This window comes from Brachypodium distachyon, chromosome 1 (assembly GCF_000005505.3).
Source record: "Brachypodium distachyon strain Bd21 chromosome 1, Brachypodium_distachyon_v3.0, whole genome shotgun sequence".
Taxonomy (NCBI): Eukaryota; Viridiplantae; Streptophyta; class Magnoliopsida; order Poales; family Poaceae; genus Brachypodium; species Brachypodium distachyon.
The window spans coordinates 33,459,759-33,485,347 of record NC_016131.3 but is presented as its reverse complement, the minus strand read 5'-3'; the positions used below and the strand labels follow the sequence as shown (position 1 = coordinate 33,485,347).

General features: G+C 43.4%; 3 protein-coding genes and 1 long non-coding RNA gene across 7 annotated transcripts; 2 read left to right on the top strand and 2 right to left on the bottom strand.

The window, feature by feature from the left end:
• On the top strand, positions 1-3,863 carry LOC100833556 (histone deacetylase 2). Of its 2 annotated transcripts, none has more exons than XR_001405457.2 (13): positions 1-237; positions 343-398; positions 484-601; positions 701-763; positions 849-917; positions 1,020-1,186; positions 1,493-1,557; positions 1,640-1,686; positions 2,276-2,320; positions 2,406-2,456; positions 2,912-3,057; positions 3,385-3,472; positions 3,559-3,613. XR_001405457.2 is itself a non-coding variant. In XM_003563674.4 (13 exons), the coding sequence occupies exons 1-13, from the start codon at positions 130-132 to the stop codon at positions 3,651-3,653; spliced, it is 1,059 nt and encodes a 352-aa protein (XP_003563722.1). In that variant the 5' UTR covers positions 1-129; the 3' UTR covers positions 3,654-3,863. The 2 variants fall into 2 exon arrangements, 1 of the variants encoding a protein (XP_003563722.1); XM_003563674.4 differs by having other exon boundaries at positions 2,912-2,998; positions 3,559-3,863.
• A 1,746-nt stretch (positions 3,864-5,609) lies between these two features.
• On the top strand, positions 5,610-11,560 carry LOC104581534. Of its 3 annotated transcripts, none has more exons than XR_002962310.1 (6): positions 5,610-6,053; positions 6,885-7,622; positions 7,705-7,838; positions 8,552-8,711; positions 9,946-10,574; positions 10,653-11,560. It is a non-coding gene; the product is annotated as an uncharacterized LOC104581534 (long non-coding RNA). The 3 variants fall into 3 exon arrangements; XR_002962311.1 differs by lacking the exon at positions 5,610-6,053 and having other exon boundaries at positions 7,324-7,622; positions 10,653-10,949; positions 11,093-11,560; XR_001405953.2 differs by lacking the exon at positions 5,610-6,053 and having other exon boundaries at positions 7,340-7,622; positions 10,653-10,907; positions 11,093-11,560.
• Positions 11,561-11,841: 281 nt separating this feature from the next.
• On the bottom strand, positions 11,842-14,163 carry LOC100825671 (putative protein phosphatase 2C 24). Its single transcript, XM_003560593.4, has one exon. It carries the CDS (start codon positions 13,628-13,630, stop codon positions 12,554-12,556), a length of 1,077 nt encoding a protein of 358 aa, XP_003560641.2. The 5' UTR covers positions 13,631-14,163; the 3' UTR covers positions 11,842-12,553.
• Positions 14,164-15,878: 1,715 nt separating this feature from the next.
• Positions 15,879-18,987, bottom strand: LOC100832936 (elongation factor 1-gamma 3). Its single transcript, XM_003563672.4, has 7 exons — positions 18,833-18,987; positions 18,148-18,297; positions 18,021-18,081; positions 17,881-17,933; positions 17,700-17,801; positions 17,127-17,613; positions 15,879-16,529 (listed from the first exon to the last, which is right to left on the bottom strand). Exons 1-7 carry the CDS (start codon positions 18,839-18,841, stop codon positions 16,150-16,152), a joined length of 1,242 nt encoding a protein of 413 aa, XP_003563720.1. The 5' UTR covers positions 18,842-18,987; the 3' UTR covers positions 15,879-16,149.
• Between the last annotated feature and the right edge of the window lie 6,602 nt (positions 18,988-25,589).

The following is a 25,589-nucleotide window of genomic DNA, read 5'->3' as shown; positions in this document are numbered from 1 at the left end:
TGGTTTGCAAAGCGTACATAACCGCACCGGTTCTCCCGAGCCCCATCTCCATGGTTGTTCCTCGGCAGCGCGACCCAGCCCAGCCCCGACCTACCCAGAGGCGACCTCTCCTCCCGGCCGGCGCCCGTGATGTCATCCCCCTCCGCCTCCTCCGCGTCGGGTCCCAGCCCGGCAGACCTCCTCCGCCACAATCGTATCCTCTCCAGCAAGCTTTACCTCGACGTCCCACCGTCCAAGGTCAGTCGTTCGGTTCGGTCGCGACATGTTCCTCCCGTCCAAGGAACTGGAGCGTACTCACTTACACTGATCACTTGTTAATTTGTCCTCCGTTTCGTCTTGCAGGTTCCGGTGATTTACTCGGTGGCATACGACATCGCCTTCCTCGGAATCGAGAAGCTGTGAGCTGCTGCTGACGCCTATCCTTTACCTGCATAGACATGTTTCGGGGTACGGCTTATACCGTGCGTGCAAAATCTTGTGCAGGCACCCGTTTGATTCCGCAAAATGGGGCCGCATATGCAAGTTCCTCACCAAAGAAGGGCACCTGGAAAAGAACCGAGTGGTCGAGCCATTGGAGGCTTCCAAGGAAGATTTACTGGTGGTAGGAAGCAATAATCAACGGGCTAGTTTTGCTCGGTTCATAGCCCTTCTTGTTTTGCCTGATCCCTTTTTTGTTTGTTCCATGGCTTTGATTAACCAGGTTCACACGCAGTCATACCTAAACAGCCTGAAGACCAGCTTCAGGGTTGCCACCATTATGGAGGTTCTAATTGCGCAGAGGAAGTTGAATTGGCCTTATTGATAGCAAATTATGCGGCTTGTTTTGCTAATGAGATGCTTTATCTTAGGTTCCTCCTGTATCGCTTATTCCTAATTGGCTGGTGCAGCAAAAGCTACTGTTCCCCTTCCGGAAGCAGGTGATTTATTGTGATTTTGTGCTCCCATTTGTACTGAAAACAACCCGATGCATAATTTGAGTATCAGGGAAGCCCCATAAGCTATTTTCTTTTCTTTCCTAGGTGGGTGGGTCCATTTTATCAGCCAAACTTGCGCTTGAGAGAGGATGGGCCATTAATGTTGGTGGAGGATTTCACCATTGTTCGGCAGAGGAAGGGGGTGGATTTTGTGCATATGCTGATATTTCACTCTGCATTCAGTTTGCCTTTGACCGTTTAAATATATCAAGGTAAGAGACATAATTCATATACAGAGATTATAACTATGTTTGTGGCTTATACAAAGTATGTTCTTGCCTGGAATGTTGTAACCATGTTATGTAAATATCTGTGTTATTGATCATCTTCTATCATGTTAATCGTGCTTTCTTCCCTAGGAAGATGGCTATGCTTGTTTGCATCTTACTAGCATTATGCTTTGCCAATTATATAGGAGTATCACAATGTGCTGGTAATGCATGGCTGCAAACATATGTAAACATTGGTTACTAACTAGTTTAGATTCACACATACTATCCTTTTCAAATCACTTTCAGAGTAATGATCATAGATTTGGATGCTCACCAAGGAAACGGTCATGAAAAGGATTTTGCCGATGATGGTATACCATCTGTTCTGTTCTTCCATTCATTTTGTGTTGACTATAATGACACAGTGATGCCTTTTTTTCACTTGCATTGCAGGAAGGGTTTACATTTTGGACATGTACAATGCTGGAATTTATCCCTTTGTAAGAACTTCCATCTAGAATTTTTGTTACACCTGTGGAATATCAGTTTTCTTTTTGCCGCTGCTGGTTATACTCTTACTTTATCATGAAATATGCGGTCCAGGATTGCTTATGGTTTAGAGGTTACTTGTCTAGATTTTTGTTCCTCTGCTGATGTTGAGCATAAGTTTTGTTCTGAACCCATAAATGTATATTGTACATCCTGTTTTGGAAGATGGTATGCAGTTTTGATATAATTTGGCATACTCACTCCGTCCAACAAAAGATGTCTTAAGTTTGTCAAAATTTGGATGTATCTAGGCATGACTAATTGTATAGATGCATTCAAATTTAGTCAAAGTTGAGACATCTTTTGTTGGACGGAGGAAGTATATCAGAACTGAAAGAAGAGTAGTCCCAGCTGAGTATACTACAATCATTTTTAGTGTCTATTAATATGATATAATATATAGAACACACACTATTCAAAGATTAGTCTGTCATTATTATCACCAACTTTAAGTTCAGTCTTTGCATATTATCATACAATTTTATCTGGTACCAATAATCTTTCTGATGTTCTATGTGAACTGACATTACTTTATTTTAGGATCATGCTGCTAAGCGGTATATTGATCAAAAAGTTGAGTTAGTTGTAAGTTACCTCTTGCTAGCTGCTGGTTATCATTCTCTTGTTTTTTTTAGTTGAGTTGAATACATTATGTGATTGTGCATTTTAGAGTGGGACAAAAACAGACGACTACTTGGATCAGCTTGACCAGGCTCTCGAGGTACCTTTACCTTCATGGATGGGACGCTCACAAAAAATTACATTTATGAACTAACTTTTCATGTGCGCTCTGCAATTCTTAAATATAATTATTAGGTGAAATATGGTATGTGAGTGCCATATTTTGCATGATATATGTGCTTGGGCTTACAATAAACTGGACATGAAGGGGATTTTAATATACTATTTTAGAATGTGATGGTTACACTCAAACGAGGTTTGAAATGGGAGAAAACAAGTTCAAAATTGGTTGGCACTTAGCCAACATTGTTTCTCACGTTACCTTCCGAGGAAATGGTCACACCCTATAATTCTGGGAGTACTGCTTTTCTCATGTTACTTGGGAACACACCTGTTGTTTCCATATTTTTGCAGATTTGTTGCACTTTTAACCTTTCACTCTTTTTGTTTACAAACTTGCTTCTTATAGTTCCTCTTGGAGCATGTTGTTTGCAGGTTGCACAAACAAGATTTCAGCCCCAGTTGATTGTTTACAATGCTGGGACAGACATCCTGGATGGTGATCCATTGGGCAGATTGGAGGTATTTTTCTGTTCAACTCGATGTCCTCTATTTCCCGCAAAGACCATCAGGCCCCATAAGTAAGTTCCCTGTGCAGAATGTATTCTACTATTCTGCAAACTGCAGAAAATGTCTTAATGGTATCATCGTACATAATCTTAATCATGAACGTCAACAAAGACTTCGAGTAGTCCAGTAATTCCCTACCTAAGCTTGATTCTTAGTAATATCACAACACGAAAGTGGAAAATGTTCTTAAATTGACGTTTTATAAAATTTCAAAAAAAGAAGAAGAAAAATACTACTACTTTATAAACGACTTGTTGCCCTTGTTTCGCTTGTGTTCCCTGCTCCACTAGTTGGTGATAGACTGCTGAATCCAACATGTTTTCTCTCCCACATTCCAGATAAGTCCTGAGGGTGTGGTGAACAGAGATGAGAAGGTGTTTAGGTTCGCAGTTGATCAAAACATTCCACTTCTCATGTTGACATCAGGTGAGCCATTTCTCCTGTCTTTTATGTTTTTTTGTTTCTCTCCCGCGTGTCACATACACATCAACCATTATAACCCCTTTTCTCAGGAGGCTACATGAAGTCGAGCGCACGAGTAATCGCAGATTCAATTATCAATCTCTCACAGAAGGAGTTGATACAACTAAGTAGCCAGCTGGACTAGATAATCTCCCACAAAATAACCTGATGCAACCAGCTGGGCTAACACATGCGATCGGAGTGTCACCTTAACGACACGTCTACTGGATGTACATATCTTGTGTATAAGGAGTGGTTTACATTTCTACGATATTCTTGTCATCATATATATGCTGCAAGAGGCCTTCCTTTTAACAGAGGCCCTTCCTTTTAAGAGGGAGTGAATGTTCGCTCATTGGTCTTCCACCGCGATGGGTAAAGTTCACATCCACACATAACCAAAACTAAAGTTGTCACTCTCACAGAATTAAAGTTGCCACCTCACTCATTCCCTAGCCTGACGCAACAACGGAGTAAAGTTGTCACCGGCACAAACTAAAGTTTCCATCCGCACAAGTCAAAGTTGACACCTCATAGAACTAAAGTTATCACCTCACAAGACAAGTGGCGCAATGTCAGGCATAATTTTCGACTAAAGAATGAACGTTCGTTATAAATACCGTAAAGTCTATTTTGAACCATGTCTTTGTAAAGGCCGGCCACATCAAACCCTAACCTCAGAATCCCTAAAGTTGGCACCCTGTACTTCTCTAATCCCGGTCTATAATGGATAAAATAAGGTTTTCGAAATAGGGATTGTTCACATGGCACCGAGTGGGTCCACTGACATATGGGTCCACATGTTAGTGACACAAATCTTCTTCCTCCCTCCTTTTCTTCCTCCCCAAATCCCCGCCGCCGATGCCATTCCCGTAGCTGATGGCAACTTCGTCCTGAACCCCATCCTCCTGTGGGCGCCGCACGGCGGCCTCGCGCCGCGCCAAGTCTTGGCTCTGCGCGCAGGCCATGGGCGACTCGGCCGGCACCCTTCTTCCCACTCGCGAAGAAACGTCGACGCCGCCACAGTGGACGCCGCCGCGTCCCCCTACTAGTTGCGCCCGCCATCGGAAGGGCGGGATCAGGAGGAGAAGAAGGGTTGGAGCACGGCGAGGATCCGACGCAGCGCTAGCAGGGACAGCAGCGCGCCGATCCGCCTCGCTGCATCCGCAGCTTGCATGCTCCCGACCATCCTCGCACCCGTCGGCACCACGCTAAAATGGACCTCCGGCAGAATTGCATAAGCACAATGAGAGGGCGAGAGAAAGAAGAATCGAATCCAAAATAAGAAGAACACGGGGACATCGACCGAATTTAATTATGCCGGCGTTCTTCCCGCCGGCGGCTAGCTACAAACAAGAAGCTGCGCATGGCTTTACTGGTTTGCAAGGATTTCCACTAATTACTCCCTTCCTCCCAATATACGAGGCACGCACGCACGCGTCCCAAGATCGTCAATTTAACTATCAAAATATAAATTATGACGTAAAAAATATATCATTAGAAAGTTTATTTGATTACGAATCTAATGATATATTTTTATGAAATATAATTTATATTTTGTTAATTAAATTTGGAATCTTGGGATGCGTGCGTGCCTCATATAATGGGACGGAGGGAGTACTAGGCTGGAGAAGTCTACTACGGTTTGGCTTGGAGAGGCAGCGAGCGCCCGGAGGAAGAAGAGAAGGAGGGATTTGGGAAAAAAGATGATTATGCCACTGACGTGTGGGTTACACCGGATAGAAGACGACATCCCATATGAGCGATCTCTATTTGAAATACCTTGTTTTCTCAGTTATGGACTGGAATCCCGTTAGGCCCTTATCGGATGCACCAAACCCTGCAGGAATTGAGAGGAATTTTGAAAAAATTGAACTAAAATTCCATCGATCTCTGTTGATTCCCACCGGGATGGGTAGAACCAACTAAACCTTAAAAAAACAGTTTTGCTATTTGTCAGCTGGCTGTTTTTTAATTCGTTGACAGTCACTTTTTTGTCCGTCCGATCTCCAGCGAGCGTGTATCTTGATGCCTTGTTTGTTGGGCTTGGTTTCATCGGGCTCGTCTTTTGTTGTGGTCCGCTTTGTTTCCGGTGTCGTTGAAGGCTGAGACGGACGGCTGGGCGGAGACAGAGATGGTGATGCGCTCTCGAGTCCCGCCGGCTGGTCGGGGAAATTGCATTTGTCAAGTCTTCTCGGAGCTAGCGGCGGTTGCATTTGTCTCGGTCCCTTTCTCACTGGTACTGTCTGTCTCAAGCTTCAGTTCTTCCGAGTGGTTCCAGCGGTGGCGAAAGAGATGGCGGCGGACGCCAGCGAGCCTTCGCGGCAGACCCGGTGACCGGAGGGTGCGGCGGTTATTTTGGTGGCGGCGCGGCCCGCGGCGAGGGAGGCCCTCAGGCCGGTCGTCGCGTGGGCGCTGACGCACGTCGTGAAGCACGGCGACTCCATCCCGCTCCTCCTCGTCATGGCTGTCTACTTCTGTTACGGGATGGCCTCTGTTACGCCCCTCCTCCTCCTCCTCACCGTCCCAAAACGCTCACTCCCATGTGAGTGCACCTTTTCCTTCATCTGAAATTCTGAATGCCTGCAAATGCCACAGGCAATACTATCTTATTTCAGGATCATGCTTTGTTTTGTACAATTTTGCTTGACACAGCTAAAATTCCAAGAGATTTCAGCCCTTCTCACCTGAATATTCCCTAGAAATGTCAGACAGAATGATAGATACTCCCAAGTCACCTGAATTATTTTTGTTGTTTCTTAACCGTTTCAGTCTTTTCTTAGTCTCAGTACGATCAGGTTAAGTGCTTAAGTATTCTTTCATGTATATTTCTCATTATCATTTTGTATTTTATAATTATTTTTGTTTCTTTAATAGTTTAGTCTTGTCTCATGTTCAGCATAAGTACTTGAGTATTCATGTCTTAGTCTCATTCCAAGTACTCACCGTTTATTTTCTATCACCTATTGTTCATCAGTGCCTTGTCATTCTTGCAAAAAATTCTTATTTTATTCTCAGTATTTATCCGCCTTGTATTAGTATTTCTCTGCTTTGTAAGTTTTCTAGCCTTTCGTGTCTTTTTCAGTCTTGTCTTTCTTAGCCTATGACAAGCAGCCCGAGGTGTTATCTAGCAATGTGCTCTTTTTGTTAGTACCAATCTGATGTTCCTTTTCTTATAGATTTGATTTTCAGTTATTGGAGACACATTACATCATATTGTTATAGACATATTATCCAGCTTCTAGAACTGCAGTTCTAACAGAGACACTGAGAGGTGGTTTCATTTCTTTTAGTGGGGCTAATGGTTACTACAACTGCCCAGGATCATTATCAGTTTTTTGTTTATTTTCTGATGTTGTTTGCCTTTTGAGTTCAGGTCCTGCAGTCTTTTTCAGAAGGTAGTTTGCAGCAGCCATAATTAGGTCGATACATGACATGGAGAGCATAATATGAGATTGCTTGCACTGACAGCTAGAAGATCATGTCTTATCAGCCCCTGGATCAACTTTGGTCATATGGCTGATATTTAGCCTGAACTTCATTTTTGTTTCATCTCTTTTTAGTTGTAAGGAACAACAGATAGTAACAAGAAAATTAGTGTAGGCTAGCATTTGGCATTTTTAGTCTAGTAGCTGTAAGTGTACTTAGTCAGAATGGACAAAGGCACCGGTGATCTGATATCATTCAGCATTTTTGTTGTGTTTTAATTCAGGCCCAAAAAGCCTTTACGAGCAGTTTGGGATCCAATCGTTTTTTTCCTTTTTCCAGTAATACACGTGCCAGCGTACTAATCCAAATAAAATCTGACTGTTGCCAATTAGAAAAACAGGCAGCTGTCAATTGGACACTCCAAGCAATGAACTGGAATTATAGAGTACACGGGCGATTTTAAGATTAGGTTTTGACGTGGCCGGCATCTACGAACACACGAGTGACCAAAACGTGAAGCGCTCCTCTCGACAGTAGCCCACCGCGCCGGGGAGAAGGTCGCTTCGCCTTCACAGCTTCACTCCTCTACTCCGCCGCTCCCATGGCGATTACCAGGCCCCGAAGCCGCGCCGCCCCCCTCGTCCCGTTTCTCCTTCTCATCCTCCTCGCTCCGCTAATCTCTCCCGTACGGCACCGCTACGCCTCCGCCTACCAAATCCCCGACTCGCTGACCCTCCTGACGTTCCAATCTGTGTCCGTTCTTGCAGTTTCCAGGCTACGGTTGAGCTGGGCGCCGGACTGGCCCTGAACCTGGACCATCCTGCTGTGCTGAATAGGCCTGACCGTCTTGTGCTTCGCCCCGCCGCCGGCCAGGGCCGCCCCGACCGCCTACAGTGCCATGGTTTCTCCTTTGCTTCCATACTCCCATCAGTCTCTCGCATTGTGACACAGTAGTTATAATACTTAGGTGCTGGCAAGTGGCAAGTAGAGTTTACCCCTTGAAATACAGTATTCATTCTTGTTCGAAAAAATAGGTGGGTGACATTGTGAGATTAATTTGGCTGCTATATGCTCTCTCTGCTGTAGCTATTTGACTATTGCATAGTGTAGATGTGCGATGTCTTACCCTGTGTATCAAACTATCAATGTATTCACCAGAATGTGGTTCTTGTATGTAAGTTCTAACTGTGGAAAACCAGAATGTAAACTTATTATCACCACCTAAAGATGTTTTTAACATACTGTGGGTAATGTAAACTTATTATCAACCATGATCTAGGATGTTCTGTGATGTGTATTCTGTAGGACCAATTAGCGATTTCTCACCATTTCTGTGTATCAAACTATCAATTGAAGCAGAAGAATTAAGTTCTAATTGTATTATCCCAATATGAAGCAATTCCCAGAAAACCAGAATGCTGTTATAACCGCCTGAAGATTTTTGCACACACCGTGGAGAATGTTTATCATTATGAACCACAGTTGAGGATGTCCTGTAATATGCATTTTATAGGACAATTTAGTCACTTATTGTATAAGTATTCATACCTGTATTGTGTGAATGACATCAGCATCTATGGGTTGCTACTAACTACATTTTCCCATCTTTGTCAGGACTTAAAGCTGTGAAGAAGATTATTTTATCAAGTTAATGAACACATCATGTGAATTGCTTCATACTGGGTCATCTGATGTTGTAACTATTGGAGAGCATTCTTATAGCAAGGATGGAAGGTCCATGGCCATTCTTAACACTTTCATCCATTTCATACAGGTAGATCTTCCTTTTCCTCTTCTTTATGTAATTAGCTACCAAGATGTTTAACTTTTGTAATCCTGTTTTTGCATCTTCAGATTGATTCCTAACCAAACATTCCCACCTAAGAAAACGGCAACTGACTTAGCTAGTGAGGGTTACCTCTTTGGTGGTAGAGAGAGAGAGAAAATGTGGCCAAGCTAAAAACCAATGTCGACATCCTTTACAGAATCTAGGTGTGAATTTATTACAACATTAGGTACCTATCCACTATGGTTATTAGCCTATTGGCATCTGAATTGATCCTTCAAAAATATAAGGGCCACATGATCATCTTCATGGGCTATTCCATGACTGCCGAAGGAGAGAGGGAATTGGGCTGGGGATTTGGGGAAGGAGACCGAGACTTTTTGTATTGCCCCTGGCTTATGGCTATATTAGTGAGAAGGTTCTGGTTTTGCCACGCTGGCCCGACAGGTGGGCCAGACCTGTTGGATTCGGCCTCAATGTGCTCCAATCGACAACTTAGGGTTATTTGTAACGCATGATGCAAAAGTGGTACCGATTAGTTACAAACTTACAATTTGCAAAATTTGACGTGACCTCGGACCCTAGCTACAAATGTGGTACCTTTTTGTAATTTACTCTTGGGCCAAATTGGTTGAGTTGATGGGCCAAAACTAGTTGAGATGATGGGCCAAATGTAAAAATGAGGTAGGTTGGGCCAGATTTTTAAAAGATGGGCCAAAGAAAGAAATCTAAAAATAAAAAACATAAAAAAGTTAATCGGGCCATGCCGGGCCGGGCGGGTGCCTGAGGTTGAGGCCCAGGCGCGGCACAACCTGGTGCTCGGGCCGGCATGGCCCGATTAATTATGTGCCGGGCCCGGCACAAACGGGCCAAGCCCAGTGGGCTTTCGGGCTTTTTAAGAAAGCACGGCCCGATGGCCACCTATATTCATACGGTAGAAGAAATGGTGGCTAAAACGTAAAGTGCTCCTCCACTGTAGCCTACTGCCGCACCGCCGCCGAGAAGAAGGTCGCTTCGGCTTCACTCCTCTCCCAGGCCGCTCCCATGGCGATCTCCATGACCCGAAGCTGCGCCGCCCCCCTCCTCCCGTCCCTCTTGCCCATCCTCCTAGCCCCGCTAATCTACACCCGTAGGGCCCCGCTACAGCTCAGCCTACCAAATCCCCTTCACGCACGTCACAGCTTACCCTCCTGAATGATCCAATCTGTGTGCGTTGTTGCAGTTTCCGGGCTGCGGTTGAGCTGAGCGCTGGAGCGGGTCCTGAACCTGGACCGTCCTACTGCGCTGAATCTGCCTGATCGCCTCGTGCTCGGCCCTGCCGCTGGCAGGGCCACCACGACCGCCTACAGTGCCATGGTTTCTCCTTTTGCTTCCATACTCCTGTCAGTTTCTCGCATTTTTAGGTGCTGACAAGCTGAGTTGGCCCCTTGAAATACATGTTCACTCTTGTTCAAAAAATCCACGCGTGACATTGTGACATTAATTTGACTGTGTTATGTGCTCTCTCTGCTGTAGCTACTTGACTGTTGCATAGTGTAGATCGCGATTCACACTATCAATGTATTCACCATAATGTGGCTCTTGTATGTAAATTCTAACTGTATTGGCCAAGTATGAAGCAATTCCTAGAAAACCAGAATGATGTTATCGCCACCTGAAGATTTTTTTTTAACATACTGTGGATAACATAAACTTATTATTAACCACGGTCTATGATGTTCTGTAATATTTGTTCTATAGAAGCAGTTATCTCTCACCATCTCTGTGTATCAAATTATCAATTAATAACAAAGGCCAACCTTTGAACTCTGGGTCTGTAGTGGTCAGAAGGACCAGTGATGGCATCTCCAAGTAAGTTAACATCTGTGGAGCATATCTTAGCATGGAAAAGGTTGGCAATAAATTAACAAGTCCTTCCTTTCCTTTTAGGGCTATGGAATTCTTCAGAGAAGCCCTTGAAGCAACGCAAAATATATGAAGGCTTCCCGCATGCTAGGCGATCAGTTAGCACTGGCACGGGTTGCGAAATCTTATCTACCATATGCGGTTGGAAAAATTTCCAGGCATGAGGCATTTACAGGTGAAGTCAATTGAGCATCTATATTCTTTCTGCCTTGTGCAGTTTATAATTGGGCTCCACCTTTGGGTGCTGGACAGTTTCATGGTATGCCCTTGGATATTAAGGTACACCATCTTTCCAACTTGTAGGGAACTTATTTGATCCAGGTCCTTTTCTTGATACATTATTATTTTTGTTTAAACAATTGTAACTTGTACAGTTATATATATTTATGGTTACCAACACACTGTAATTTTCGCTGTTGCTTGTTTGATGGGTGTTATGATGTTCTTACTCGTCCATTTCAAAGGTTCAAAGAAAGCCGATGCTTGAGGCATGGAATTTCTACAGCTTGACATCTCAGTTGTCTGATATCTTTTGCCTAATATTGAAGACTGGCAGAACGAAATATGACTTCTGAAGGCTTGCTCCACAATGAAGCTCTGCTTGCTCCCGACCTTTGTGCCGCGATGAATCTGTGCTGGCAGAATTATAGTTGTACATCACATGCACTCAGGTTGTCAGGTGGCGCACAATGAAAACAGCGTGATTCAGAATGCGGCGAGAGTTTGCTCGGGCACATGAGGTGACTTAAGGAGATTGGTGTACGAGCAGCACACGTAATACTAGCTAACGGAGTAATCTTGCGGGAAATCACCAGTTGTTTTGGTGTTCTTTTGGTCGGTCTGTGACCTTTCATGTAACAGCTTGTGTCTCTGTGTGTATTGGATTTTAACGTTTCAATATAATGCATATCAAATGATGTTTGTTATCTTCACTCTGTTCTCTTGGGTTTAAATGAGTTTTCAGAGGCTTGCATTATTACGATTCAGTATTTTCACTGCACAATTAGAATTACTTGTTACAGCATGGAAGAATGTTTGGACATCAAAGTTTCTTTTGCCCAAAACGCTGCGATGGTTGTTTCTTTTGCACGATGATATACAAGGAGATTGGACGCAAGGGGCCGGGAGAAGGAGGGCAACAACAATTATGAACCGTGGCTTAGTGAACAACAACTAACAAACAAACGAACATAGATTACATAGGAATCCAAGATTGAATCAAACCAACTCATTTCATTGATATACGAGCTTTACATCGCATCACAGGAGTCCAGGAATTACATCATCTATAACCTTGACTAGCCGTTTCGCCACACATACACAGGAGTGGTTTCTCCTAGGAAACTGCATGAAGACTCTACGAATGAAAATTCCAGCGCAAGTGAACCAAAGCCAAGCAGCAATCAACAACCTTACACGAGGAACAGTAGAGTCTCCAAACTAAGTGCAGCTCATACGACCGAGGGTCCAAACCTCAATTCGGTTTTCCCCTCACTGCTACAAACCAGGCAGCAAACGGGAGAATGATTTTATTTTATTTGTGCAATGAGTTTTTCTCATGCTTTCATCTCAGCAATTTATTTGCTTTTGACGAATGATCAATTTTCCTTTCATTTGCTTAAACCCTCTGTTTAGGACCAGTGAAGGGACCAAGAATTTCAGTTTGGACACCATTAATTGCCTCGATAGAAATTTTTGCTGCCCTAGGTTGGAGACCCCACTGCGACGCGTGCAAAATTGTAAACGGATGCTTGACAAAGGATCAAATCACACTAGAATCTCCCTAAGTAGAGCAACGGCAGAACCTAGAATAAACACCCGAGGTAAGGTTTAGAGAGGCCAGCAAAGACATACCAATGACTATCGAACCGAAGGAGGCTTGCTTTTGCTTTTCTTCCTCCTTTGTTGCTAAGCTGTTGCATGGTCTAGGACACGATGTAGGCGACGACGACGGTGATGTCGTCCTGTTTGCCGCCGGTGAAGCTGGTCCCTTGCTGTTGCCGGGAGGCGGCGCTGAAGGGCGAGTCTTGGTTGCTCCTGGCATTGCAGTAAGCGTTGCCTGCGAGGATGTCGGCGACCATCTTGGGAGAGAACTTGAGCTCCCCGCACATGCGCACGATCTGCTGGATCGCGGAGTCGAAGAGGTTGTCGAAGAGCCCGTCTGAACCGACGACAAGCACGTCGCCGTCCTTCACCGCGATCTGGCCGACGGCCGCCTCGCCGACCTTGTTGCCCCAGGCGCCCAGCTGGTAGGGGCAGTTGAAGGAGGCCTGCTGGGGCTGCGAGCGGTGCACCATCCTGCCGCGGCGGAACAACGCGAAGCCGCTGTCGCCCACGTACGCCCAGCGGAGAACCCTGCCGGAGAGCGAGACGATGACCGCAGTGGACGACCCCGGCGTGCTTGCCGCGACTGTTTGCTCGTAGGCTCGCTCCAGCAGCTTGTAGGGGCACACGGGAGTGCCGGGAACGGCGGAGTCCACTTGGGCGCGGGCGTTGGCCATGAGCGCGCGCGAGAAGGCGGCGGCATCCACGCCTTTCGCGCGCCAGCTGCCGACGCCGTCAGCGACGCCGATCACGCCGGGATCGGCGCGGATGAAGTGCGCGTCTTCGTCGTGGTCGCGTAGGTAGCACGACCCGGGCTGCAGCTTCAGAGCCACCTCGGGGAACTCCATGAGGTCGTCCATGTCGGGCTCGTACGTCCGCGCCAGAGCAGCGACGCACCGGGCGACGTCTTCGCGGCCGGCGGCGGCGGACGCGGGCAGGCGGCCGTAGCGGATGGCGTAGGCGATCCTCATGGGCTTGGGAGTTCGGGCCTTCATCTCGGCCAGGGTCGGCAGGATCTCCGCCGGCGGCAGCACCTCCATGGTTGCTCGATCGCCTCTGCTCGAGTTCTCGATCTTGGCTTTCTTTCGAATTGGAGATCGAGGTTTCGACTTCGAGATCGAGGAGGGTGGAGATCGAGAAACGAGCGATCGGAAAAGAAGAATTGGCATCTGCTCCATCGACGAGCGGGGTATATATGAAGCCTGGTTGCCGCCTCGCTAACAGAGTACTACGAGTTCAAGCAGGAGTCCGAGTCCGTCCGGCACACCAATTGCCTGTGCGGCAGTTGGTTTTAATCCGAACAAAGCAATTCCCTGTCTTTCTTTCCCTGCAAGAATCCGGTAATCCACCATCCACTCGGTCTCCTACGGTTTTCGTCGTCACTAATTCCCCAAGCAAAATCCACTTACCAGAGTTCAAATCCGTACTTGTATTTGGGCGATTCCAGTGAGGGTTCTAGATGCGGTCCAATATCTGCAATTGCCAATTACATTTCGTTGAGTCGGTTAGTGTCTCTCTTTAGATTCACAAAAAATCTACGTTTGCTCCTTGGTCTCGGGCGTGGTCCTGATTCCTGTCCGGAGGAAGAAGAAAAGGCAGGAGAACGACGGGAGCTGATGTCTGAAAAATTCAGAAGTTCAGAGTTCTGGTCCAACAAATTAGTCGATTCAGCGAGAGAGCACACTGATGAAGAGTGATGGCTGAAGGTAGGTGTTCAAGATGATTAGAGGATTCAGGTTCAAACGACCGTTTTATTGCACGGTTGTACAACTATTCACCGTCCGGCAAATTTACCTTTACAGTAGTTTTTCCGTTTATCATATTTACCATGTATAAGTGGCTATTCATCGGCTGTTGCACCGTGCGAAGAAAGTAAGAAGTCTCAATATTTTTGCTTATTGTAGCTCTAGCTACTTTGAACTCGTCGCTGATTTCGGGTCCTTCCTTTTCCCTTTAGAACTATGGAATTCTTCAAGGAATTACTTGAAACATAGTACAACTTAAAATACATGAAGGCTTCTCTGCATGAATATTCTGTCATCTTGCATTGTTCTTTTCAGTGTTGCCACTTGGCCAGCGTTAGAAATGCTAACTTTGGGGAGCTCCAGCTCCCAGCCTCTCAGGAGTAGTATGTCTTATGTTGATCTATGTACATTCACTGTGATAACTGACAAGAAACTAAATCCGATATAATGTCAATAGGTTACCCATTTCGAAGGTTCAAGAAAGCAGTTGAGGCTTGAGGCATGGACTTTTCACAACTCAGCCTCACAGTTGTCGAGGGCACAACTGCACAAGACTACAAGAGGATCAGAAAGAAAGTGGGAGGGAGAAATCGCCTGGTCGGGACGCTGAAGGCGGAATAAAGGCTGGAGAGGAGCGGATGAGAAAGCAAAACCATGACACACCCAGTGTCGCTCTGCTTAATTGATGCTTGCTATTAATTGGCAAAAATGTTTCCCTGATAGCAATCATGTGCTCGTGATAAGCTGGCAGTCAAGTAGTATATATTTTTCTCTAGAATAGCTTTATTCGAGCAGTGATGCGTAGTACTTCGTATATTCTATTTCACTAATCCTTTCTTAGAATAGATAAGAAGCGGACATTCATCATTTTGTCTCCCGAAGCGAATGCTATGCTAATCATTCGATTGGAATACGTGGGTGCGATCGCGCCACGCTCTGTAGACGACTTCATGGGAACGGCAGTGGCAACTTCCCACGTCGTGGACTAGTTGCCACCGTCGGGCGGCAAGCGTTCGCTCCATACGCATTCCATTAGTTAACTCATGTTATTTTTTTTATCATTGTATTTTTTTTTCATGCTTGCTGATAAATCAATAAAATACGGCTGTGTGCATCCTTTTGTTGAAGAGACCGGTGGTTTCAAACTTTTTTTTCAAAAAATATGCCCAGAATTGGTTCATGTAACCACACTTATTGTCACGCTAGATAAGAAAAGAAATTTGTTATATATCTTGCATTTGAATATTGTTTGTGATGCAGCTGTTACATATGATACTAGTGTAAGTTGATCAATATTTGTGGTTTTTTCTTATAGTAACTAATTGCGTCTCTTGTACTGATGAATGAAATCGAGAGCAAAATGTGGCTGGTACATATACACAGGGAAGAGATGGAAAGAGGAGCTGTTCGGAAGATATCGGCATTCAGCAAGTCATAAGTCTAACAACCGTAAGGTTTCCCTAATTCTGACAGATTGAGCGCAACACTGCTGACTAAATAGACAGAAAACGAAGTTTTCAAATGAGCTATCCGTATTGTTTATCTATCACAGAAAACACAAATCATCGCCATAACCAATAACCTTGTTCCCAAACCAAATTTGTATCAGGCGAATATGACACAGGTGAAAGATGATACTGCTCATGCGATGACATGTTCTTGCTGGGAAAACACCGGGAACTCAAGTTGCACTTCCAGCTTTTAACTGTTACAGAGTAACAGCAGAAAACTGCAGATGCAAATGCATTATCCTCAATCCTCATACCATAACACAGCAGCACAGCTAAACGGATACCCAAAAACTCGGACATATCACAAAATTTAACCAGTTCACCAGGTCAAATAGGCATAAGTAACAAGCAAACTCTTCCAAAAAAAACATCAATGGTTTCAACACTGAATTCAAGTCCTAGATATTCTTTGTCACCTCTGTCTTGTTCGAACTGCACCGATCACTTGAAGCACTTGGCGTCCAGCAAGGCCTGGCCCTCAAATGGCTCAAGGTCCTCAATCATGGCGCTGACACGCTCCTTCTGGGCCTCGTCGGAGATGTCAACCTTGGTCCACTCATAGAGCTCCATGTCGTAGACCTCGTCCATGACAAACTTGGGGATGTCTTGGCCACGGAAGAGCCAGAGTCCCTTGACCTTGAAGGGCGCCTCAGTGCCAATGACAAGCATTTTGCCGAATGCATATTTGCGGCACAGATCCATCCGCTGCAGGAACCCACCAACCTTGTTCAGGGTCACGTATGATACAGTGTTCTCGTCCTGGTATTTGTAGTCACAGAACCAGAGAGAGTAACCCTCTGGGTCATACATGTCCCAGAATCCTGAAAAATGGACATCAGATGAGATTGGTTTATTTGAGGTTCAAGAGGGAAAATCACCTACTTTAGCTATCTCACGTGTATTGTCAGAAGAAATTATTGTACAGAGGCAAACACTACTGTATTCTGCTAGTAAGCTGTCCGGATGTACATCCACTATAGTTATTCTACACACCATCAACAAGGACAAAATGCCACGACTTCACACATATTTCACAGGTAAATTGTTGGTCATGCACACTAAGTAGCATCGGTTAAAACGAGGCTAACTGCATGACTAGGTGAAGGGGCCACAGGTGGCATTTAGAAAAAGCTAAGTAGAAAGAAAATGAATGAAGTTCATGATGAACAAGGAGTTCCTCTTGGACTATAAATCACTTAGTGACTTAATGTTGACACAAGGAATTTGTAGCTATCAGTGATTGATTACAGTAGACTACTTTGATATTATTCATACTTAAAACAAATTTAATTTTGGGTTAACCATATATTTAGACAGAAAAACAATATTGCTAGCTTTCAAAATCCATAATTCAGGCTTAAAGAACAAACAAATATCACAAACAGAAATAGCAGAATTTGGGGAAATGTAAATAATACCTTTAATGGCAACCTCACGGAAGTTGGTCTTTGTGTTTGAGTATAACCTCTTCCAGTCATCAAGTACCATCTTGCTCGGTGGCAGTAGATCAAGTGGATTTTTGGGCTTTGGCTTTGGTGCCTCTTCCTCTGCTGCATCAACCACTGGCTTTGGGGCCTCCTTAGGAGCCTTAACTTCCTTCGCCTTTGGCTCCTTAGCAGGAGCAGGCTTCTTCTGAACAGGAGGTACAGCCTCTGCCTGCTTGACCTCACCAATAACCTTCTTGAAGTTAGGCTGGTTCACCATGGTCCAGAAGTACCTCTCAACATGAGGGAACTCAGATGTGAAAGTCTTGGTCAAGAGCCGTGCAAAGCCATGGTAGAGATTGCATGTCATCGTGATATCAGCTAGAGTGACAGAATGTCCAACAAGAAAGGTGGTGGAGGCCAGATGTGTGTTCAAAGCACCAAGCGACCTCTTCAATCCAGCAATGCCGATTTCCTCAGACTGTATAGCAAATAGTAGAACCATGTAAGTATGTAACTACTTAAGCTCAATATAGGGAATTCTGATATACCAAGCATACAACTTACTGCAGGCACATAAGGCATATATCCAAGTCTTGGATACAACCACCTAGCAATATTGCCATCAATCTCTGTGGCAGAGAAGTCCATCCACTGCTCAACATGTGCCTGCAAGGTAGACCAATTAATAGGTAAGCCCTATAACTTGCTGAGGTATGACAATGGAGGTACGTGATAGATCACTCACATAATCAATAAGAGAACCTCCAAATAGAGGGCTGTCACCCTTTGAGCGAGCAACTTTAAGAAAGAGGGAAAAGAGTGATTAATCTACTCTGGGTAAAGTCAGGTATGATTCTAATAAAAGATGTAACACTATATATATACCATAGCGTGCAATAGCATTGCTCTCAAAAACAGCACCATCAGGAGTCTCCAGAACCGGAACCTGCATGGAATTTTTTAGTTCCTGAATCACACTATTAAACTTCTTTTTAAAGTTTAGCTGGGGTACCTTCCCGAGGGGATTCATCTTGATAAATTCGGGTGTTTTGTTTGAGACACCCATCTCAAAGTTCTTAGCGAGTTCAACCTTGACACCACAGAATTCTGCAGCAATAAGTGCCTTAAAGGCATTCTTGTTGCCGCTTCCGGAATGCAAAACCTATGAGAATGCAACGTAAGACATACAATTATCTGCATATGAACTAGTATATACATGCAAGGAGAGCAACTTCAAACAAAGTGAAGGGAAAGAATCAGAGATGCGTCTAATCTCTGTCACGAGGACAGAAAGCTCCCAAATCCATTGTAACGATGCCATATATGGGGAATTCAAAAGATCGAAACAGCATATAACAGATATATCCTGGAGATCTAACAAGTTGGCTCATGATCCTAAACAAATCGCCACGACAAGACGTATAAATGAGTAAACGACCTATCGCTGCAGCACCACGGGTCGCATCCAGGACAAGCAAACTGCATCCAGGACCAGGCATCCAGTGCAAACGCGACAGAGAAAAGAGACCTACGACCCGCGGCAGGCATCACAGACCAAGCCATGCGTCCTCCAGAAGTCCAGATCGAAGATGCTTAACAGCACACGATCACATCAACATGTCTACTCGCAGGCGATCCAAACTACGCAAACCATATAGAAGCAGCGACTAGATATCTAGGAAACAAGATGAACTCACAAGCGCCATGTCGGCAGGAGGCTGCTGGCGTCAACAGCAACTCGACTTGCACGGGGTGGATCTTGCGGCCCGAGACGAGATTGCGGAAGAGAAAGCGGCAGCGGACGAGCTGGGAGTTGCAAATTTATGGCGGCGGAGGAGTGTGGAGAGGGGAGGGGTGAGAAAGGAGGAGAGAACCTATCTAGGGTTGGCGGTTGCACAAGTGAACGTCTAGATGACGAGGTGAGGGAGGGGACTGGACGGACGAGATTGTTCGGAGGAACGAGGCCGATAAATGGGTGGCCTTTTACTCATCAGGCATATTCCATAAACCGGCCCGGCCCGCAACCGCCCTGATACTTGATGGGCTTCAGTCTGATACAGTACTGGGCTGGTTGTACCGATAGTTCGACTCTGCGACATGTTGGCGAAGCCGTTCGCGCTCTCAGCAAAATCCCCCAGCCATGGCGAACGGCGAACTCCGAGGGCAAGTCGCGGCCATGGCAGGTTTGTCTCCTCTAGCTGGGATTACCCTCGACTCCCTCTCGCCCTCGATTATGCATACCGGATGTATATCTCTCTCCCCCTCATCTCTCTTACCATGGCTGCTTAGCGTGATCGAAATCGGGGGTGCGGCGTGCCGTTTGCGTTGTGTTCGACAAAATGCGTTCGAAGTTTTTTTTTCTCTTGGCACGCTCATATGGCGCTGGCGGTCGGGTTTGCCAGACGTTTTCTCGCGGTTGCTTCTTCTCAGTGTAGGACTGGGGATGTAGCAAATCAGAAATTTAAGTGATGTAGCAAATCAAAAGTATCCCAGTCGTTTGCACGGAATACTGTAATAATTATGCAGGCTGTCACACAGTTAACTGGCGGAGCATGCCATCATTTCATGAAACGTTGTGCCCAATCAGCAACAGAGAGACTTGTCACACACTCACGTTCTTCAGAAACAGATATGCGTGTCAAGTACTCCCTCCATTCCATAATTCTTATCGAAATATTACATGTATCTAGACGCTTTTTAGGAATAGATACATCCGTTTTTGGACAAATTTTAGACAAGAATTATGGAACGGAGGGAGTATAATACTAGCTAGCTATTTCATAGGTGGCTGGGGAATCAAGAGTACCTAGGAATTCTGACTGTATGTTCAGTAGTTCAATACAGACTTGCAGTAGAAACCAACAGAAGGGGAAATGGTGGGCCACAGACATGGTAGCTAAAGCTTCAATTTACACTACTGAATGCAAGTGATCGAGTGTCCACATTTGGTATTTTAATTAGGAAATGTATCAATGAATATCCTTGACTCCATTCTATCTTAAGCAAGTTATTACTGAGACCTGTAAAAATTGGGAGTATATCACTAAAACTGAATGTGTCTTTAGTTCCTATTGTCTACAAAGCAGAGGTGTTGCTTTCATTACTGGAATAAGACATGCATGCATCAATTTCCTTGCAGAGGAGAATTTATGGTTTTGTCTGAATTAGGCTGTTGAGTTCACATGCTTTAATAACATTCTTAGAACTGGTTCGAAGAATTGCATTTAGTCCTCAGATTCTTGTTGTCTTTGGGTGCTGAACTCCTGCTGATGCTATATGAGGTCTTGTGTTGGTGTTATACAAAACTAAGAGGATTTACCAGTTGGTGGAAAAAATGTTCCATCTAATGGCTCAGAAATATATTTATAAATATATCTAATATTATTAAGTCTGTATATCAAGCGGTGAATGAAGAATAAACAATCAATGGTGCACGATATAACAAAAAAAAAATACACAGGAAAGTGGATTTTGTACCTACTTGTTGTGTGCTTGAGTTTCGGGTTTACCTACTTGTGCATCTTCAAAAATTATATGTAGATCATGTTATAACATAGGCATCTGCAAAAATAATGCAAGAATATGATAAAATGTAACCGGCATAACAAATTACCTGAACAATGTACTGCAAAACGACTTATCTTTTTTGTACAGGACGAATTTGATCATATTTTGCCTAAGTTTTTCAGGCGCGCAAGTTTTAACATGATCAGTGATCACATCTATGAATGTTTCAAGAATATTTCAAAATGCACAAATATCTAAACTGAAGCACACAACCTTGCATGAACATTTAAATTTTCCAAAACACAATCTCCTCTGCGTATCCTCAAAAATGAAAAAAAAAGGTAAATTTAATTAAATGGACTGGTTACTATAGCAAATTTGAAGGAATTTCTAAATGGAAAATCACTTTGTCACATGAGGATTTGATTCACTCTTCAATTGGAGGAGTTTCTATATAATAATATAAACTTCGAAGGAACTTTCTGCCCAATGATTATTAAGAGGAAAACAACTGAATAATTAGTTAATTTGCTGAACTGGACTTCACCAGAGAGAAAGTACAATTATCTACTCATTGGCACTGAATAAATACTCTGGATGAATTCCCATGAAGCGCTATATTAGAATCAATATCCCCTAAGACAATGGCAGTTAAACTCCCCTCTTTCATTATCACATACAGTGGCTTTCTGTTTTCCTTTCCAATGAATGATATCACAATCTTGTGTGTGTGTGTGTGCGCGCGCGCGCGCGGACTACCTCCCTTTGCATGCCTTTAGTACCTGATGTACTGAACTATTCATATGGTTTATTATCACTAACCAAAAGATTGGTCTGTGGTCTTCCAGTATTTCCTTCTAACTGCATTTTGTGTTTTATGCGTTTGAAATGACACAGAATCATACTTTTTCAGTAATGTATAAACAACTAGCTAAATGCACGTGCGTTGCTACGAAATTAGTACATTTTACATGCATGAGTTGTTTTAAATTCTGATGTGGTCATATTTTCCAATTTTATGATAAATAATAATTCTCTAAAAATATTTGTTTGAGAAAACAATTATCTCAAAAGTATAATCAAACCAAATCAGCTACAATAGAAGATCTTGATACATATCTACATCACATTGAATGGGTGACAATCAAGTGATTATCTAACAAGATAGGGTGTAGTCTGAATAGATGAATTGACGACCACCAACTCGAATCTTTATAAGTGTAAAGATAAAGATATTGAGATTAGGCTCTACCTTCCAGTTACAATAAAATTAGTCTATACAGGGTGTGATGGCGTCTGAGGGTGAGGGGGGGACGGATCGGAGGGTATTGAGAGTTTAGGAGGATGTAGAAATAAATATTTTTCGTAGGGTTGCGATGTTCGAGATCTTCAAGAATATAAATCTACCGAAGTACTCTTTTCACCTATAAACAGGAGTAGCTTGCTTACAGTTGCAGTACACTTTGTTGAAATAGAGTAAAGGAGAAATTGATGATACAGTAACATGGAAAAGAGGCTCGAGGGTCTGAACTTTTTGACATTCTGTGGGATCCACCTCTGCTTTGAAGAATAAACCAGAGAAGAAAGGAAAATTGAGGGAGCAACGAAACAAAAGGCATGATAGCTCATTCTCCAAACAAAGTTACTCACTGCCAATTGTTATGTCAGAAATCATAACTTATTGATGTGTTGCCATCAAATCTACTAGTTTGGTCCTTTAGCTTTGTCTGAAAATGACTAATTTATTTTCAGTAAATTAGTTGAGCATCAAAAGTAGAATAGAGCACAGGCCAATATTTAAAAGCATGTGTCCATTTGATAAAATTGTTGTAATATTGCTTACTCCTAGACAGATGGTCATTCACAACTGCATGGGAAATTATTGTACTCCGTAAAATTATTGTAATATTGCTTACTCCTAGAATAGATACAAGTAACAACAGGGCATTAAAGTATCCTAATAAAGATGAAAGAACAGAAAAGGATCATAAACCTGAACCCTCAAAGACTTACGTGATGCAAACTAACCTCCATCAGGTTTCGTACAAGCATACTGAGGAGAGATTGCACTTAAGAAACAAAAAACGCTAGATATACTTGATACGGTAGATGCTACTGGTCTATCCATTGATGTATCATATCTTGATATAAACCAATATTTGATATAGCTCAAGTGAAGATTCACTGACATTGCAAACATAAGTATGAAATTAACTTGTCATCTAGCCAGAGGCATCAAAAGTGCAGTTTGGAAGTTTAAAAAGTGAGACTTATGTACACATTAACCTTTTGATGTGCTACTTTTATGAATTAATTCAAGGTTGTAAAGTGAACGGATTACAAAGTTCATGGTTAAAAATAAACGGCTTAGGAGTTTTTTTTAAGAAGGTATAGGAGTTAAAGGTTGGCAAGAGTTAGAGGTTGTAAAGTGGACTTTTTTCTTCATCGAAACAGTTTATCATTTTTATACTTTGGTTAACTTCTATGCTGGTGCAGGTCATGTCAGCAGGCCATTGTTGGTCAATGATGAATATAATTCATAAAAAGTACTTCCTCTGTCCGAGTTTATAATCATAAGGGCCCCATAAAATTTTATGCCAAATTTCGACCAAAAAATAGATTAGCAATATGAGGTCATTGTGTTAAAAAATGATATTGTTGAATTCATATTGAAAAACAGTTTATAATGGCATGATTTTTATATACATGTATTAAATATTATTTGTATAATTGTTGGTCAAAGTTTGGCATAAAATTCTGAGTGGGCCTTCTAAACCCAGATGGAGGTGGTAGTGTATCTCGTATATAATACAATAGGAGCACTAGAGCGGTTTCGCTTACAAAATTGGACTGAAAGAGGCACTGAAAACTACGTCATGTCTTCACAGAAAAAATAAAATGAAAGTGTACTGGTTTTCATGCCTGATTCGCAAATCTGGTTCAGCGGTCTCTTTTATCTTTTTTGTATTTAGCACCTATCATACTGTGATCCATTTTGCTTGTCATGCGTAATCCCAGAATGGGAGAGCACTTAGTCCTGAAATATGTGGCCGTGGTTCATCTCTTCATCCCACCCTTAGGTTAGCCTTATCCCTAATTATTCCATCTTTGCCCTCTTCCATTTTTGTTGTTTGTCTGGTAGCTACCAGTTGTTGTGGGCGTGTACCCCTCACAACCACTTACTGGCTTGCTATGTGAACACATCCCCATCATCTTTCTAGTCATGTGAAATAAATGTTATGCTCAGATTCTTTGCTTTTGCTACTAATTACAATCCTTTGCTTTTTCTTGTGTGAAATTGTTGCTGCCCATATTGGGCAGGGCTTCTCTACCTTGATTACGAACTGGATATGACTTAATCTGTCAATGATATTTGTTTTCATGTAGAGTGAGAGTTCAGTAGCATCGTCGAATATCTTGGCCATCTTTTTCTTGGTTAACTGAACTGGGGAAAGAGTGTTGAAAAGAATAGATATTCTATATTGGAACATGGCTGCTGATTCCTACTGATATGTGATGATCACTAATTTTCTGGTCCATTCCTGTATATGTCCTATTATAGTTTATTTGTCCTATCTGAGTGCCAACAACCGATTAACTCATTATGTACGACTTACAAAGATCTGCTACTGTTAGTGCTGATTACTAAACATAATGATATGCTTTGAGGTACAGCAGTCATCCTTAACTGAACTATTACATGTACATGCGCTGTAATTGTCTTCTGTTCAATCACCAACCATGCATTTGCTGTTACCCCACGGAGGGTCCCTGTAGACATGGTGCACAGTGTCCTTTTGCTCCAAGCCATGACCCCTTTGGATTTGCAGAGCCTTCTGAAAGCTACGTATTTGTTGGGCACAAGTCCATCATTGAGAGCCTTGCATTACCACCTTACAACTCGTGACAGCGAGTGAATTACTCTCTTTCTCTCTCCAGGAGTGATTCAAAGACCGTATACGTATGCATCGTAACCATCATACAAACCAGCAGCTGCCTCTCTGTTACAAACATTATCCAGCTGTAGGAATGATATACAACAAAAAGATCGGCAATGCTGTTTCAGTCTTTCGTGCACCAATGTGTTAACCATACTATGATAGTATGACTTATCCCAAGTGCCTTATCAGCAAAAGGTGCTATAGCTTATACACTAGATCTAGGCAAGAATTACCTTTTATACTGTCTTTTCTTTTACTCATTAATCTTGTGGTTGAGTTCTCTTCTTGAACATCAGTGCTCTAATAGACAAATAAATGATCTACAAATGCTTCATATTTCCATCACTTACTGTGATGATGCACTAGATTTCCATGATTTTCAGTGGCAGTCTTCCATGCACCCTGTTCTGCAATGCACAGGGCCTCTTGGATGGACAACCAAGAGATCTAGATATAATAAACAGTTCTGTCATTCTGTTACTGTGCTATTCCTGGAGTCAAGGGTCACTGATCAGTGATCACTATTTATTTTGACTCGAATACTCTGCATCTTATGATATTCTGAACTGGGACAGTTTCTCTTTAGGCTTTGCATTGATCCATGGTCCCATTTTTTTTTCACAATTTCATTATTGTCGTTAGTTACATACCGTAACTAATAAGTTGAAACCTTTGAACAGTGTTCTTCAGACTTGTTTCTTAAGCGAGTACTAGTTATTTGCCATACTATTGTGGCATCATCAACAACTGATCTTGATTTGTCTCTTCAGGCCACAGATCTACTCCATGAGATTGATCTGATACTGGTCTGGGGCCGACCACCAAGAATCCCAGTCCCAATACTTACCCTGTTTGCTGATGACCTGCATGCAGCTCCCTGCTCGGATTTGGCACTACCGCTCCTCTGCTTGACTGCAAGACGCGGTAGAGATATTTCGCTCCTCCGATCGATCTCGCTGCAACGGGCCGGGGGAAACATCCATTCTTGAAGATCTCTACACGTAAG